Source organism: Cydia fagiglandana, chromosome 8 (assembly GCF_963556715.1).
Source record: "Cydia fagiglandana chromosome 8, ilCydFagi1.1, whole genome shotgun sequence".
Lineage (NCBI taxonomy): Eukaryota > Metazoa > Arthropoda > Insecta > Lepidoptera > Tortricidae > Cydia > Cydia fagiglandana.
The window spans coordinates 16,380,219-16,398,869 of NC_085939.1; the positions used below are offsets into that span (position 1 = coordinate 16,380,219).

At 40.0% G+C, this 18,651-nt stretch overlaps 1 protein-coding gene across 1 annotated transcript; it reads left to right on the forward strand.

The window, feature by feature from the left end:
* The first annotated feature begins 1,920 nt into the window (after window positions 1–1,920).
* LOC134666852 (arylsulfatase I) lies at window positions 1,921–17,899 on the forward strand. The gene is made up of 12 exons (XM_063524168.1): window positions 1,921–1,999; window positions 6,516–6,675; window positions 7,482–7,641; window positions 8,358–8,452; window positions 8,852–8,919; window positions 9,626–9,779; window positions 10,194–10,351; window positions 11,472–11,620; window positions 14,663–14,802; window positions 16,009–16,159; window positions 16,707–16,823; window positions 17,361–17,899. Exons 1-12 carry the CDS (start codon window positions 1,922–1,924, stop codon window positions 17,524–17,526), a joined length of 1,596 nt encoding a protein of 531 aa, XP_063380238.1. The 5' UTR covers window position 1,921; the 3' UTR covers window positions 17,527–17,899.
* The last annotated feature ends 752 nt before the right edge of the window (window positions 17,900–18,651 follow it).

Sequence of the window (18,651 nt, forward strand, 5' to 3'; positions counted from 1 at the left end):
ACAGCAAAGTGAAGTTTGTAAGGGTGGTATTGCACCACCTGTCCAATTTCTTTGTCCAATGTCAGTGCGTCTCACTCTCTTCGCTTAAATGAGAGAGTGAGACGCAATGACATTGGACATATGGAATACGTCACCCTAAGCTATATAAAATGCGTATTTCATCCAGATTTTATTTATTACTCAGCGTATATTTATTACACTAGCATATTATTTGACTTCATTTAATTATCTATACTTTCAATGTTATCACCGCTTAAAAGGTAATTTTCAGACTTGTAATAAATAACAGTGTCTCTCTTTGTACAGTCGACGTCAAAGATATGTTTACACTTTTGCACCTTACTCCCTTGTAATAAGGCGAAAAATGTAAACATATTTTTGACGTCGACTGTACACAAAATGTTGAAATTACAGGTTTCCAAATTAACTTAGTGGGTGAACATAAATTCTGAAACTGTTTTCCGTCATTTGAATTTTCAGTTTTTTATTTCTTCGCTAGCTTTTCTTAGTTATTATCAATTATCATTGACGTATTATATCTAAGGATTGGCCTTACGGGCACTAAAAATGGTACTAGTTCAGCGGTGTCACTCACGAATTCGGGACAATCGTGCAGCCTAACACAACTAGTAGCGACCAATCGCACGCGTGATGCGAACTCGTCAACCAATCGCGTGCGTGATGCGAACTCATCAACCAATCACGTTGTAGCGGTGTCACACCGCTGTACCGGCCCCATTCATACCCCATTCTTATTGCCCGTAAGGCCAGTCCTGAGATATATACGTCAATGTTTATTATTTTAATGAAATGAGCATGATCCTATGTGTCGTCGGTTACCGTGAGATGCATTTCATTAGTCCGTACGAGCGTGTGTGTGATAGGATGCTATTGGACTGTAATTTACATTAATATATTTAATTATTTGTATGTCCTAGTTTTATTTTATCCTACAGGATGATTTTGTTATGCTAGACCCATACTAGAGTTGAATATCTAGGCCATACAGTTTCTGGTCATACTTAACAACTTATCCTACCGTTGTCCCGTAAAAATACAAACTTTCTGAAAAGGCAAATGACCAGAAAAACAATAATTTACTTAAAACGCTTTAAAAGAATTCGATTTTGCGATTTTAATAGCCCACACAGTGCAAGTGTTATTTTAAACGTGAAACTCATATGAAATTGACGTAAAATACGAGAAGACGTATAAATAACACTTGCACTGCGTGGGCTATCAAAATCGCTGCAGACTTAATTCTTGGTCTAATTCTACCTAATCAAATACATACTGTTACTACTAACAGTATTGGATTTTTTATGGAAATTCGTCAATTACTGGCCACCTGATAATAACTGGCCACTCTAAACTTAAATGAATTCTAGTCGCCTATAAACAGTAGGTATAAGGTTTCAATAACTAGCCACCTTATACTAAAACGAATTCTGTTTATAGGTGAAGAGAATTCATTTTTAGTTTAGGGTGGCCAGTTATTGACGAATTACCCTACATGGCCTACATAGGCGTAGGTAGGGTTGACGAAATATACCTAAAGTAAGCCGATCTCTCGCACAAGATCGGCTCACCTTATATTTCGTCAACTTTACCTATGATAATTAAAATAAATAAGGTACCTAAATAAACTTACACAATTTTATTTACTCAGTAACAACGCATTTATTGCGTTATGTGAGTCATAAACGCGGTAGCTTCGGAAGTTCACCGCGATTCACGCACCTCGGATTTCGCGGTTCGCTCCAGTCTCCAGCTTAACTTGAACCCGGGTTTCATAACGAACAAGTACTATCGGAGTTCAGGTTAACTTAAAATTTTATCACCCGCGGCGCGCTCGGCGAAATTTGTAATTAAAAATTAAGGTGTCAAGTACTGTGGATCAGTATTTTAGCGACAGGCAGCCATGTTGCTCGTATTGCTTGCGCTGTGCGCGTGCGTCGACGCCCGGCCGCACATCGTGATTATCGTGGCCGATGATCTTGTGAGTTACCCGATGTATTTGCCCGATACTGTATAGTAAATGTGTTCTATTAATTGCGAACTTCTAAAAATCCAGAGAGGGTACTGACAGTTGCGGGCGTGTACTTTTTTTTGACTACCGCAGTAATGTACCTACAATAATATTTAGGTACTTACTTATACTTACTTATTTATTACTAGGTAATAATATATGGTCTATATTACTTACTCCCTATATTCTTACCACTGATCCTGCATTCTTCGGGATCTTTATATTTTGTTCTTACATGTCCCTAAATTTCTCGATTTATTTTATTTTGTGCAACACAGCGAAGTTAATTTCTTCTTCAAGTAGCAATTTTAAGATGCCCGTGAGTTATTTAGAACTCAAAAAAACAACCCGGTTATTTTACTCATAAAGCGAGCGTTGCCCCGGTACCTAACGCTTTATCATGTGGGTTCAAGACCCGCCGAGTTCTTTTTTCATATGATTAACATTCAATAACAATCTAGTATAAAGTTATAAACTGTTTGTTTCAGATTCGTTGATGAGTCGAATCATATCGCCTTAAGTAATTGTCTGATATAAAACATATACGATTAGTAGTAGATAGTATTTAAGTAGTAGATTGTTCCGTATCCGTTCGTAGGTATATATGTACCTCTATTCTTAAACTAAAATTTATAAAAAAAATATAATTCATTAATAAATATAGAACATAATACATAGTAAGGTATAAAATCACGCTTTGCATTAAACGTAAGTACCTACCATGAATGCAACTTGATTTTTCTTAACCGACTCCAAAAAAGGAGGCGATTCTTGTGACTTACGGCCCTGAGGTCGGGTTTTGGCCTCATTTTTATTGACCTACTTGCGTACTTACTGGGTTGAAGGTGAAGGCGAACGTTACCCTTTACAGATTTCTTCTTCATTTACTTACAATGTTACTTTACGATTGATTGTTAATTTTCTTTTATGGTATGAACTGTGATATTTTTTCCACGGACGTAGAGAGTAATCGGGATAGTGTACACTGGCCAAAAAGTGTGTCCACATGAGACATCAAACCTGAGCCCTCCATCTCTTTCTAATTAGGGTGACCATAAGTCATATATATGTGGGATATTAGCATAATCCAGGCCAGGATCTTTTCTCATTCGTGCATAATCAGAGAAAATCATACTGTATTTTCCCTATGCTAGTATAATTGTCCCAGAAAAGAGATGGATATGGTTTTTTTCTCTCCTGTAAAACGCTTCACACAACCTTACTTAATTTAGTCGTTATAAAAGCTGTTACTGTGGATGGGCGTAATCGCGATCATGGTCGATGGTGAGGAAGATGTGGTCCGCCGTACGTACATCAAAAACACAGCTATAAGAGAGAGCGAGACAGATATCCAGGATGGGGTAAAACGTTGTACTACGTAACTAGGTAATTCGCAAATCGTGTAGATTAAAAACACTGCCCTCGGTCGTATTTTAATTTATCACCACTCTACGAATTTAATTCCTACTTTCAACACTTGTATCGCAAATTGCTTTATATTAATACTATACCGACTAGTTATCGATACTAGTCATTTTCTCAAGCCCTAGCGTAGCGTGGCGTAACAATTTATGTTTATACACGAAATTATCTTGAGTATTGACTAAAATAATAAAATATTAGCACACAACGAAATAAAAACTTACATTTAACTGTGTAAACCGGCATCTTACACTATTTATGCTCCTCATAATTTAACAAAATACCTATCACTATCAATATCATACTCATGGTGTGTTCATATACGTGATGACTTCCCTTTTGCATACTTACGAGTAAGCTATTCTTTAAGCGTAAGCGTCATCGTAGATCTGTGATTGTAACAAAATTTTCAAATTTGGCTCCTATGTATACTGACGGAAATGTGTGTCCAACCTATATAGAATCGATTACATATATATAAATAGTTAGAATTAACGTTTCAGTAATTAAATATTATGTAAGTAAGTATAAATATAAGTCTGTAATGTCTAAGGACTTAATATTAAATTTTTGGCAATTATATAGCTCTCATAACATGAATCGAATAATTAAACATGCCGAAATAAGTATATCTTTATTTATTTATTAGTATACTATTTCGGTAAACTTATTTTTACATTAAGTCATAGATATAAGAATATATACAGATGCCTTCCAAGCGAGCTGTCAGTGGGACCACTTTTTGTTTAGTGTACGATTAACAAAGCGACCCACTTTGCTGTAGCGATGTCGATAAAGTCATATCGATAAACTATCGACATTTCTTGCAATTTTAATTTTACTTCAAAGGTTTAACTATACCTAAAATGAACAAAAACGCTTTTATTCTTTATTGTGGTTATCAGATCTCAATTTTATAGTCACGCCCCAGGAGAGAACCAAGGGAAAGTCCAGATATTTAATTAAAATACATAAATACCTACTAAAATAGGTGGTCCGCAATAATTGAAATATTTTATTACATCATAATATATTAATTATCCATTAGCATTTCAATTATGCTTATGTTTAACGAAGATATTGAAGCTTCAATTAATCGCTATTTCGTTCCGCTGTGTAGCGTTTATCGATATATAACATGATTAAAATCGACTTTTCACATCCCTAAAAGAGCCCACATATACGTTTTTACGCAAACATGCACAAGCTGGGTCGCCTAAAAAGGGGCCACTTGGATTTGAAGTCCATCTTGTCAACAGTATGGTTGTCCTTTTTTGACAAACGGCATTTTTTAAAGAGCAAGGAGAGAGAAATGATACTAGTTGCTGCGCCGTGAAAGAGAACAGATAGAGTAGGGGGCTTGCATTAAGTACGTAATAAATAACAATTCTGTAAGACCGATCCAAATCGTACCGATATCATAGTCACCCTAATGAGTTTGACAATGTTTTCTTGTATTGTACAAGTGTGTGTGTGTGTGTGTACACGAAAAATATGTCATCAAGTTGGGGATACCAATTAATATCCAAAGTTACTACAATTTCTACCATATTCAATTTAATGTTTTTTTTTGTAATGCACATGCTTGGTTTAATCAGTTAATAATATTAACATCATAATAATTAACAAATTACTTAAAAGATATCAGAACTGTAATCGGAATATAGCACTAAAATATTATAAGAAGATAATGAATTTCAGTAGTATATTGATATAATTTCTACCACAATGGTATCTTTTTAACATTGGCAACATGTGCGAGTGAGACACAGGGCTCGGGTTTTCTATCTCATGTGGACCGTTTTCTCTAGTCTGGTACGAACAACTTTCTGTCTCGGTGATAAGGTTCAAATTAGTGTGGCAAAAAAAGTGACTTATCGCTCCAGTTTAAACAATATAACTTCATGATTTTTTCATCCATTACCCTACAGCAATTAAAACGGGCCACTTTGTATGGAAATACTACATAAAGCGACCTACGTTTTCATCGATCGTTAATGTAGGTATAACTAGGTACCTCTTGATATTATCTCTTGCTCAAATGGCCGCGGACGTTAAAATATCACACATTAACCCAGCGGTCGGCAACAGGCGGCCCGCGAGCCCCCCTAGCTATTCTCTATGTAGGTAATATTGTCAAACGACAATGTCTGATAAAGTCATACATAAGTGCGGCACGCGTCAATTGGCTGTTAAAAGGTTTCCCACCGCTGCATTAACCGAATGGAAGTCGAGGCCTGAGGGGACCGAATTAATCCATAGAGTTTCCTACTGCAAAAATGTCTCTCTACTAGGTACTTAGTGCTAGATTTAGACCAAACTGGAACCAATACATATGAAATTAAGTAGGTACTTACGTAAACGTAAGCTGTTAAAAAAAATGATTTCCTATTCATAAAACATAAAATAAGAAATATAGGTATGTATCTACTTTAGCATTAGAGCGTTTTTTACATTGCCCGATCCGATGTCGGATGGAAGTAAAATGTAAGTACCTAAAACATAAATAATGAATACAAAAAAACGATAGATTACGCAATAAAGGCGGACTTGATGCCAAATGGCGCTCTCTTACAGCTTGCATCGTCCTCGTGACCTGACTACACTCCTCCGATCCTACATCCGATATTATCGGATGGATCCTACATCCGATATTATCGGATGGATCCTACATCCGATATTATCGGATCGGAAATTCGGAGTCCTCCCGTCGGCTGTCGGACCGCCGATAATAATTGTAGGCAGAATTCTACATCCTATACAGGGTGTTACTGACCATGGGGCTTTAAATTCAGGGCTCGATTCTGCTCGCTAAACTGAGCTACTTTTATTATGGCACCAACTCCGAAATCCCGAAAAAACTTTTTTCGGTTTACATTTTGGCTGATCACATGTCGACGTTTTCTATGGAAAAGCCAAAAAAATTTCCCCGATTTTAGGGTTGGTCCCATAGTAAAAGTAACTCAGTTTAGCGAGTAAAATCAAGCCCTGGAATTAAAGCCCCATGGTCAGACACATACTGTATAGGATAATGTGAAAACGCTCTTACACATTTTTTGTATAGGGCTGGAATGACGTGGGCTTCCACGGCTCCAACCAGGTGCCAACGCCGAGCTTGGACGCCCTGGCCTACTCCGGGCTTCTGCTGCAGAACTACTACGTGTCGCCCATATGCACGCCGTCGCGGGCCGCGCTCATGACCGGGAAATATCCCATACACACCGGTGAGAACCACTAGCACAGATTATAATAGTTGTTTACGAACATTTTAGCATCCCGTGCGCTACATATTCTACTACATTTCAAGTATTGGGTCAAACAGAAAACTGTGTTACGTCTTTCCTGTAGACATACACAAGAGTTAAGGGCTATAAAGGTTAATTTTCTTATTTAACCCTTATCCACGTGAAAAGGTCCTCCTTTTATTTAGAGAAATATGATAAAATCATTACTTACATGCCCACAAGCTGTTAACTATTGCCCACAGGAGAGAAAAATGTACAGTTCGCGCGAACACACTAGTTTTCTCTCCTGTGGGCAATAGTTAACAGCTTGTGGGCATGTAAGTAATGATTTTATCATAGTTCTTGTGTATGTCTACAGGAAAGACGTAACACAGTTTTCTGTTTGACCCATTTCAACGCCTCATTTAGGGGTCGCGCTAATACACCGCGACTACTCGATTATCATAACGCACGACTCGCGCGATTGTCAATTAGGACACCTATTTCCGCACAGACTTTATTGTACCTTACAAAACCACAGGTGCCATGTTAACCAACTTTATTTCAACCCTTTGGGGGGGACCTTGCACTTTGATGAATAGGTATATAATTACAGCAAATACCCATCAATACGAAATTGGAAATCTTTTTTGAAAAATCAAGAGCGTGTGTGAATTTGAAAATATATTTGTAAAATGGTATTCAGATAGAGCTGTTGAGTAGATATTAGGTATAGGTTTGTCGCCTACACGACGATTTTTGCAGTATGTAACCTACTTAACGTTTAAAAAACATTGATGACCCAGGCATGCAGCACGGCGTGATATACGGCATGGAGCCACGAGGGCTTCCTCTGTTGGAAACGTTGCTGCCCCAACACCTGCAGAAGCTGGGATATCGCACGCACCTCGTCGGCAAATGGCATCTCGGGCATTACAAGAAGGAATACCTGCCTTTGAATAGAGGGTCTGTACTCTCTGTATACTCGTACTATCCTGCTAGCTGTCTTTATAGATGGAGTTGCGGGATTCCCGTTGTCGAAATCCTGCTGCCTCGATAACCCCGCAACAACAATTTTGACGTGGCAAAAGATGGAGGTGCCACAGTAAACGTTATTTATTTGTCAGTAGAAAATGTAGACATCAAATTTCTAACCTTGGCGCTTACATTTTTCAAAATTGCCGTAGCTATATTTTCACACTACATATATCATTGCAAAGTCTGTGGCAATAGTTATTAGCTTGGTCTGACTCTTATTGAACTAGCCCGGGATATTCTCCCCCACTCGACGACTAGCGCCTATTTCGCGTGACAGGGGTGGGGGGTAGACTCCTGGCAATCCAACCCTATCAAACCTTTGATGCTGAGTAGGACCTCGGCGAGATCTCTCGGAGATCCGAGATACTTTGCTTTGGACATGAGAGACTCTCCGACTCTAAAGGCCCCAGTCCAGTGCTATAGATGGGCCATGCCAAGCCACTGCCATCGGCGACTGTGTGAACACCACAGGCCACGCTACGCTACGATTCCTTTGAAGTGTCAAAATAACCGACAACTTCCCGATTGCGCACCACGATAAACAACTGATGGCCAGTCGTCCGCCATTGTATATACCATTGCCCCCTGCACACAATGTCATGGCTTGTCATGTGCCATCCTTGACCACTGGGCCTTAATTGCAGGTTCGAGAGTCACACCGGGTTCTGGGCGGGCAAGATCGATCTGTACGACCATACGTCCATAGAACACGACACGTGGGGCACCGACTTCAGACGCGGTATATGAACGATCATCAATTTCTTTGCAAATAGCTTTTCTTGAATCAATATTTAGTTCAGGATTTTATTTTTAACCGACTTCAAAATGTATTAGGCTCAGGTTTGCTACAATAATTTAAATGGTAGATATGTATACTTAATGCATAGTTGAGCTCATTATTGTCATCACGTCAATACTGATGATGAGAACCTGGAAAAGTTAACGAAACTTTTTCTAGCACCTTTCGAGTATTAAGTATACTGTTTTGTGAAATCTGTTCTTTATTTTGAAACATACAGATTATTAGACTAGTTCATCTACATCGAATTCATTAGACATACACCTTGTTATGTATACCCTTGTAGACATAGGAATAACCCAGGATTTAATGTGTCTACGTATTTCTTTAAAATTTCAGGCATGCAAGTGGCACACGATTTGTTTGGAAAATATGCGACAGACATCTATACAGAGGAAGCTATTAAGGTAAATATATTTTGAACAGCTTTCACTGGTATCGCTATCATTGTCACATTCTTTCTCATTGTTGTGCGTCGTAATTGTATGCAGTCGCCATCAGGTAAGTATATCGGAGAGGCCAAGGTTTTCACAATATCTGAAAACGCACTCTAAAGCCTTGACAATAGAGGCGTGTTCAGATATTTGTGAGTAACTGGCCGCTCCGATATATCTGATGGCGACTGTACGAGTAGGTCTAGTAGTACAGTATTGAGAGTCATTAAGTCCCTTCTGCTTCTGCATCACTTTCTATTGTAGGTACCTACGATCTTTCTCCATCTGTTTCTGTCTCTGGCGGTGTAAAATTAAATAAATAGTAAAGTGAAGAGTGGCGCGAAGGCCTTTTCCCATCTGCATTGCCAGTCACAAAGGAGCTTCTCATTTTAAATATTTAGTTATTTTCAATCTCTTTCCTAACATTATTGGCACGGAACCCGTAAATTGCACTTGCTTTGAGACAATTCTTGTCAAGCTAGCTGGATGCGCATAATTCCAAAGAACTTGTTCGAAAACCGCAGAGCGCACTTTTATAATACGAAAATTGATATTTCATATGTGCCTCTCTGTCACTCTTCGCCCGAATATAATAGAGAGGCAAATATTGACGAACGAAGTGCTTCGCGTTAGGTTAGGCCTGTCGATCTGTGGCCTCTGTAGGTAATATGTGTTCCAGGTGATCGCAGCGCATAACAAAAGCGAGCCGCTGTTCCTAATGGTGGCGCACTCTGCCGTGCACAGCGGGAACCCCAACGAGTTCATTCGGGCGCCCGACAGCGAGGTCGAGAGGTTCAAGCACATCGAGCATTACCAGAGGAGAAAGTTTGCTGGTTGGTAAATGACTAGGTACATTGTTGGCTACGTGCGAAGCGCATTGTGGGGGTATGGTAAAGCGATCGCAGCGCATGCCGTGTAAAAATTGCCACTAACGACGGGTTATATAGTGTCCTTAACATCAAAGATTAACTGATTATATGGGTTGTAGGGTATGGGTATGGGTTGCCGATTGTATAAGACAAGTGCTTCGAATTAGACAGTTGATGTACCTAGATGGCGCTAATACGGCTTCGTACATCATGACAACTCTAATTATCATCAAAAGTTATCAATAACTAATTCAGTCACTACAAAACATGTAGCATATTACTATCTATTTCAGTAGTCAATCCTATAACCCTTTATTTACTCTCTGTTAAGTTTTTATCAAAATTATGTAAAATCAAAATACTCTTGGTTTATTTCAGCTGTATTATCGAAGCTGGATGAGTCCGTGGGTAAAGTGGTGGAGTCCCTTCACGGGGCGGGCCTGCTGAACGAGACGATCATCTTGTTTACTACCGACAACGGCGGGCCCGCGGCGGGCTTCAATGACAACGCTGCCTCCAACTACCCTCTGCGGGGGGTGAGTACATCAAACAGAGGTACTGTCGGCCTAGTGGTCCCTGCTGGAAACGATCATAGTTTCCCACCGATAACAACGCGGCAGGCTTTATTACTAAGAACGCGCCCTCCTTCTGCCACAGAATAAATAATGAAGTTACAGAAGACTCACTCTCTAACAAAACGCGTCTGTCACGATCAGCACAGATATGGCCGCTAGGTGGCGACAGCGCCACGCGCGGCTTATGGCAAACCCCAAAATTGGGGTCGAACGGATGGACTTTTAGCTACCTGTAGCAAAGCGACGAATTCGCGGAGTGAGCCACGCCTGCTTCTGCGTTGGACTCGATCATAGTTCACCACCGACAACTGCCGGCTGCATCAACGACAACGCTTTCAACTACGAATCAGGTACTGCTGGCCTTGTGGTCGCATGAGGGCCGAGGCCCGCTGAACACATGATCATCTTGTTCACTGCTAAATATAGCCCGAGTGTCAAATTTTGGTACTTAGGTTATGGAACCTATAGATAGAGTATAGACCGACCGCTTAAATGAGGCCTCGGCTCCGCGTTACGGGGGCGACGCCGACGGGGTGCTAAGGATGGCGTGTGTACGCCTGCCGCCCGCACCTTCCCCGCCACCCAGTCGTGCGACCCCGTCGCCCCCGTACCGCGCAGGCGAGGACTCATTTAAGCGGTCGGTCTATAACCCCTGTTGCTTCTGGGTCTGTTGTTCAAGGTTCTGGGTGTGCTGGGTGCGCTGCTGTTGGTCTGGGTCTGGGACTGTAGACGACTGGGAATTATTCATCTCATCTTCCTCGCGTTGTCCCGGCATTTTGCCACGGCTCATGGGAGCCTGGGGTCCGCTCGGCAACTAATCTCAGGAATTGGCGTGTGCACTAGTTTTTACGAAAGCGACTGCCGTCTGACTTTCCAACCCAGTGTAAGCTAGGACTTATTGGGATTAGTCCGGTTTCCTCACGATCTTTTCCTTCATTCACCGAACCTACATAATTTAAATTTTGAAAAACTCAGTACAAGCCAGTGTTTGAACCGGAGTTTGATTGCAAGTCGCACGCTCTTACCGCTTGGGGTGATTGGGACTTACGAGAATAAAAACAGTTGGCTCTATTATATGCAGGTGAAAGCTACGCTATGGGAAGGCGGCGTGCGGGGCGCCGGGCTGCTATGGAGCCCCCTGCTGCAGGCGCGGGCCCGCGTGGCGAGCCAGCTGGTACACATTTCTGATTGGCTGCCTTCGCTCATCAGCGCAGCGGGTGGCGATGCGAGGTAACTTACAGTACACAGGTTGTGGAGCAAGGCTCGGAACCGATTTTTTCTTCATACAAAAAATACCGGTATTATTACGTTCTTTTTCGTTCTTTGGTTTATTATTTTATTTTGAATGGGATAATCTAACAATACGAAGTTGTTACCTAAATACATGATTGAGGCCTTCGTAAAGAGCATAAAATAATTAAAAATATTGGGATATTTTGGGATTATAAAAAAACGAGCCTTGTTGTGGAGCCCCAAACTCACAGGCCCGATGCTAATAGGTATGAAGCGAAGGGAATATGTCTCCGTTTCAGCTTGTGCAAAAATTATTTCGTATGTCCGGATGTTCTCCTCTAGGTCGCATTTTTCAATCAATTCTCGTGAAATTTTGCAGCTAGGTTCTATAGTTAAATATATTTTTATTGTAGATTCAGTTGTTGAATTTTTTACATTTGCAACTATTGAGCATTATTAGGTATATGTACCGCTGATATAAATGGCGTTGATTTTGCGCTAGAAAAGACGCATTTATTTAGAAATAAAAAGATATTCTATTCGGGGCTAAAATTATGTGTACTCGTAAAATCATTTCGAAGTAACAACTGAAAATAAACGCATGCTATTTTAAACCAGTATCTACCATTCCATACCACTTATATGAAGACTATGGAGTCTCCATACGGCAGGGCTCATAGGGTAAGTGCGTCAGTTTTCCGTCCGGTGTCAGTTTCCGTCCACTTGACGGATTGGTAAATAACACATTTGATTTATAATTTGCTACTTGCGAAATATAATTTTTATGTGGATAGTTAAATTGTTTAGATATTAAGGGTGCAATAAGTCCAAATTTGTGCAGCAATGAAGTATTATACTCAAATTTCGTCAAGTGGACGGAAACTGACACCGGACGAAAACCAGCACAATGACCCTATAGTATGCTTTTAATAAAACATACTACAGTATACTTAATACACATAACAAGTACAAGGAGTCTGTGCGTGAAAAAATAATTAACAATCATAATCATAAATATAGGAATTTACAAACATTTCACAACTATCTACCTAATAATATGTAAACAATCAATAACAAGGTATTATAAAATTTACTACTAAGTATAAAATGACTACTGCCATCCGAATATCGCCCGGGCTTTCTCTATAATATTGTCCTTGGGGGTCAGTTTCCGATCTGAACCATTTGGCTGCTCTTCTTCTTGCGACTGAGTCTCGAACAAGTCTCGCGAGCAGTTCCCTTGCCGTCCCTTCTTCTGGCGATCAATCTTTTTGTTTTGACCGACTTCTTGAGGCATCTTCCAAACGTCTGTCTCCTTAACCAGCTGTTTTTGTGGTGGTTTATACGAAAATAAACGAGTAAAGGACTTTTCTCTTTGCCGCCCCTTCTCACTAAACTTCTTCTCACGCTCAAACTTTTCGTTTTGACTGACTTCTCGGGGCATTTTCCAAACGTCTGTCTCCTTAACCAGCTGTTTTTGTGATGGTATATACGAAAATAAAGGATAAGAAGACGTTTCTCTTTTCTCCTCCGGTATTTCGAGAAAAGAGAAAGTACAGTCGGCAGCCTCAACCTCTTCCATCACGTAAGTTACGCGACGGCGACTGAAGGATTCGTCCAACAAGTCTACATTACGCTCATTGTAGTTCATGCGGTTCTGACTCTTATTTATAACTGTCATAAAGTCGTAATACCTCTCAACATTACCTGCGCACTTGTAGCAGATGGTCGTGAGCGGATCGGTGTCTTCTATAACAATTTTTAAACACGCTAGAATTTTTTCCACTATGTGGGTTTTCTTGGCATAGTTGCCGAATAAGGGCACGTTAAAATCACTCTCAGTTAAACAGAGGCGACAAGAATATCGTGTAAATCTCGATTTATCCATCATCAGGAACCGTTTATACCTCCAAATTATATTTAATTTAATTACGTAAATATTCTTTGAGAAGAAACGTAAACTCGCAAAGTATTTTTTTTTCTTAAACGTGCTTCGCGCCAAATAGTGTTGTGCTGCGATTGGCTGATTGTGTTTTTTTAAAGCATGGCTACATGACAGTTTAGCCGACGTAGTGACCAGCAGTTAAAAAGTTTTGCTAACGGTTGTCAGTAGCAAATCAGTAGAAAAGCTATTTTTTTTGTAGTAAGGTTTTTGAACTTATTTTTAGGAAGCTTACCGTGAGCTCACGGAGACAGTGTTACACTATTTACTCAGGTTTACTGTAGAGCTCCCATCTGTAGGGTGCCCTTACTCATTAGCGTGGTGGCGCAAGTAGGTATTAGTATGTATAAGCTTGCACTTACGTCAGATGTAATAAAATAACACACTTTCATTTCGAAAGCAATACGACTTGAATACGACATACTTAGGTTAAAGTGAAAAGAAAGACTTTATATCACAAAGTTTAATTTCGCTTGACCTGTGAGAAATGTTTATTTACTTACACTTTTCACAGTCACACCGTGGGCTCCAACAACTATGGGGCTTTACAAAAGTTCTCGCCATTTCGACATTCGGCCTTCTTGATAACGAGTACGATAAACAATAATTATGTTTTAGTTAATCCTTTGTAAAGAACAATGAACAGGAAGAATTAAATTTTATCAGTTGCATTAAATTTGGTATTGGGCAACCATAACAAAGGATCATAGCGTAGGTACCTATTGTTTACACAAATGAAAGGTCAGCTGGTTTGATAAGTAGGTACGGTACCCATCAGTACCCAAGCCACAGAATAAATAATAGTACTAAGTACAGAAGACTCACTCTCTAACAAAACGCGTCTGTTACGATCAGCACAGATATATATGGCCGCTAGGTGGCGACAGCGCCACGCGCGGCTTATGGCAAACCCCAAAATTGGGGCCGAACGGATGTACTTTTAGCTACCTGTAGCAAAACGACGAAATCGCGGAATGAGACACGCCTGCCCAAGCTAAAAAAATCTAAAAATAACCTGGGAAAAATTAGTTTAGTTTTGCGTTATGATTGTTATGAATAAGTTACATAACTTTATTCATCTCTTGTTCATGGTCTAGCTTATTGGAGAACATCGACGGGCTAGATCTGTGGCAAGAGTTGTCCAAGGACCAGCCCTCTAAGAGGACCTCCGTGGTCCACAACATCGATGACAAAGACGGAAGCGCCATCACCATGGATCATTGGAAACTACATACAGGTATCGCAAACTTAGGACAAGGCCACCCGTATCCGCTGCTATATGCACCTACTACACACATCACATATAGCTTCAATCCAACAAAGAGCAACCGGCCGCACGTATTTCTAGCGAGGACCGATTGACTCACACAAAAGATACAAAAAAAACATACGTAGGCAGAGATGTGACTTATTTGAAATACTTGTATTTGAAATGCAAATACAAAATGCAAAATACCTATTTTGTATTTAAATACCTTTTGAAGAAAACTATTTTGTATTTTATTTGAAATAGTTTTTGGGACCTATTTTCTATTTTCAAAATACAAAATACTTTATAGTAGGTAGGTAATGTAGTTAGGAGTTACAATCTCTTCTGATGTTACAATCCTGGCAACTCTCTCATTCTTTTAACATGGAACTGTTGAATCTACTGTTTAGTAACGTCGCACATGACCACAAGCGTAGCAAGTGGTTAAAAAAGTGGAATCTTGAGTGTTGCGAGGGTTTCATTCAAGGCACGAGAGGAGAACAAACTTTTCTGCCCTGGTGAAACACAAACACTAACGAGAGGCATTATATTATACTAGCTGTTAAACATTACAAATTAATGCTTTAAAAGTTGGCCGTTAAAAACCATCATCCATGTAACCTACATTCTACCGGTTAATATGAGCAAACAACTAGAAATTTGCACTTTAGATAGAGGATTGATTTCAAAGAATAAACAGAGTCTTTTCAACTCGGAAATTCCGAGTAATACTTTTTAATTCAGACTAGGTATTCACTACTACCTTTTATCGCAAAGTATTTGTATTTTAAAAAAGTATTTTGTAAATACCTATTTCGTATTTTGTATTTAAATACAAATTCAAAAACTATTTTGTATTTTGCATTTGAAATAGTATTATCAAGGAAGTATTTGTATTTTGTATTTAAATACTTTTTATAAAGTATTTTTCACATCTCTGTACGTAGGTATCCATTTTCTATTTACCCGAGTCTTTTTTAAGATTCCGTATTTAAAGATAAAGCCCGGTCCAGACGGGACAATTTTTCGCCAATCTGATTATTGTCCGATAAAATCAGGCGGTGCGGACGCAAACGCCAATTTGGCTCGCCGATTTCGACCGCCGACTATGGCCGATAAAATGGAGGTTGTTTAGCTTTCATAAAAAGTAAGATACACCATAATAAAAAACTAGTAAACTTACTAAACTTGCAGGAACAACTTACAACGGTGCATGGGACTCGTGGTACGGACCGGCCGGCCGGAATGGCTCATACGATATAGACGCGGTGTACGGGGGGACAGTCGGCACTATCCTGGGCAAGATGGGCCTCATGCCGACGAGGGAGAAAGCTGGTCTACTTAGGCAAGTACAAGTAGGTACATATGTGACGTTCCACGTGAAAAGGTACCTTATGGCGGCTGGCGCTTACGTCGTATAGCACCGGAACAGTATTGGAGCGGCGTTAATAATAGCGTAAGCGCCAACACCCCACGCCCAACAACAGCCCGTGGAACGTCACATATAAGGAAACTGTAGGTCCAACACATGTACAAATTTACAGTAAAAGTTGTTCTATCCAATATAAAGTGTCCTATGCAAAAGTGTATTTTATCCTTCCTTCTTTTTAGGGTTCCGTACTCAAAGGGTCTGGGAGCGTCTGTCTATCACCAGGCTGTGATGGAAATTTTCACAGATGATGTATTTCTGTTGCTGCTATAATATAACAACAAATACTAAAAAGTACCTACGGAATTCTCGGTGGGCGAGTCCGACGCGCACTTGTCCGGTTTTTTAACCCTCCTTTAACCTCCTATCGAGAGGATTAAATAGATTTTTGTTATACACACAGAATAAATTGAGTCTTTTCCTAGGTCACGATTTTTTTAACATCGGCATTGTATTTTTTTAGGAAAGCTGCCACTGTAGAATGTAGCAGCGATCCAGAGGTGGTGTGTAAGCCGCTGCAGAATCCATGCCTCTTCAACATACGAGATGATCCCTGCGAACGGGTCAACTTGGCCAGCAAGTAAGCTACTCGAGAGCAACGAAAATGGGCCTGGGGGCCGATTTTTGAAATTCGACCACTCGATTTCGTGTATTTCGTTAAATGATATCAAAATATCAAAATAAACCCCGACCCGCGCGCTTTCACTGGACTAGAGTACCTTAATATATCATTAGTCATTACGTACAGTCGCCATCAGGTATATCGGAGCGGCCAAGGTGTTCACAATATCTGAACACGCGCTCTAACGCCTTAACAATAGAGGCGTGTTCAGATATTTTTGAGCGTCTTGGCCGCTCAGATGTATTTGATGGCGACTGTACGAGTATCTGATAAGCTTTATGTCCTTAACAATCCAATCTATGTATTATTAAAATGATATGTTTCGCTCCAAATATAACGAGGAACTTCGACAGGAGCACGCGTTGGTTTGTCGCGTCTGGAACTATTGAAATTTTGTCTTTAAGCATTAAGTTAGTATTAGTATTTTAATTATCTTCTCCGCTCCTATAACTTCAGATGCAACTAAAACAAACTTCCCTTTTACATATGTTACAGAAATCCACAGATCGTTCAAAGACTTCTAGAGGAACTTCGCTCCTTGAATCAGTCTGTCGTGCCCCCGAATAATAAGCCGGACGACCCGCGCGGAGACCCCAAGTTCTGGGGGCGAGTGTTCACCAACTTCGGGGACTACGAGATAGGCGGTTCCCAGTGTTCATGAAAACTGTCTTCTGTTTTTCCTGCCTATTGCCGCTGTTATTTATCGGGTCGTCCACACTAACGACACGATTTTATCGTCAATCAAAACCGAAACTTCGATGGAATGACAATAATACAGAGTGGCTACCGCGAAAACCGAAATTCGCAAATTGCGGGGATCTTTCTCTTTTACTCCAATGAAGGCGTAATTAGAGTGACAGAGAAAAATCCCCGCAATTTGCGTACTTCGATTTTTGCGGTTATAGCCCGGCGTGGTCAAATGGTCCGGCATTTTTTAGCCGAACCCGTTTGTACATAGGTACCTCGTGCTTAGGAACCTAGATTGTAGTTACAGACACGATAAAATTGTTCCAAATTATGAAGTGAGTATAAGTTATATAAGTATAAGTAGTATAAGTTAGTAAACCAAATTAAACCCTGAGAAAAATGCCAATTTGTATTTTATTTCTAGTTTCCACCAAGTTTTTCCTTTCGTACATATGCCGTATACAGACTAAGTGAGAGTCCAGATGAGACAATCAAATCGGACAATTTTATCAGAAATGAAAGCACACCCAGCAGTGCTGGGCCAACACACCCATAAGTGAGAGCGAGAAAGAGGTGCGGTGCGGTAGTGTGTTACGGCTATTAGAGGGAGCAAGCCATTGTCTTATACCGGGTGTGGCCTGTAACACGAGCAAATAATTAAAACATAGATTGTACTCCTCAAACCGTGACACTTTTGTTCAATAACTTTTAATAATTATGAAGTATTTAGACTCCCTATTTTTCATACATAATAAATATTATCTTCAATGGACGCCATGCCTTAAACATAACAAAATTCACAATACATTGATTGCGTCTTAGAATAAAAATCAAACCACAAGTCTTGTGGTTTGATTTTTAATACACTTTAAAGTTACACTTTAAACTTAGTTATTTTTAAAAGTCGCTGAACAAATGTTGGTTAGTATGAGGAGTACAGCCAACAGTTAAATTTTTTGCTCATGTTACAGGCCACACCCGGTATATTATTATTACTTCGTAAAGACGGATCTTACGGGCACTAAGAATGGTGCCTGAGGGCCTACCGCGAACCTCGTTCGACGTGTTACCTCCCTGTCACACTTACGTACTAATTTAC

Bases quoted from the DNA above. Each gene is read 5' to 3' on its own strand.
- LOC134666852 (XM_063524168.1), top strand. From the start codon at position 1,922: ATGTTGCTCGTATTGCTTGCGCTGTGCGCGTGCGTCGACGCCCGGCCG. The intron at 2,000-6,515 runs GTGAGTTACCCG...TTTTTTGTATAG, and splicing joins TTATCGTGGCCGATGATCTT to GGCTGGAATGACGTGGGCTT. The intron at 8,453-8,851 runs GTATATGAACGA...TTAAAATTTCAG, and splicing joins GGGCACCGACTTCAGACGCG to GCATGCAAGTGGCACACGAT.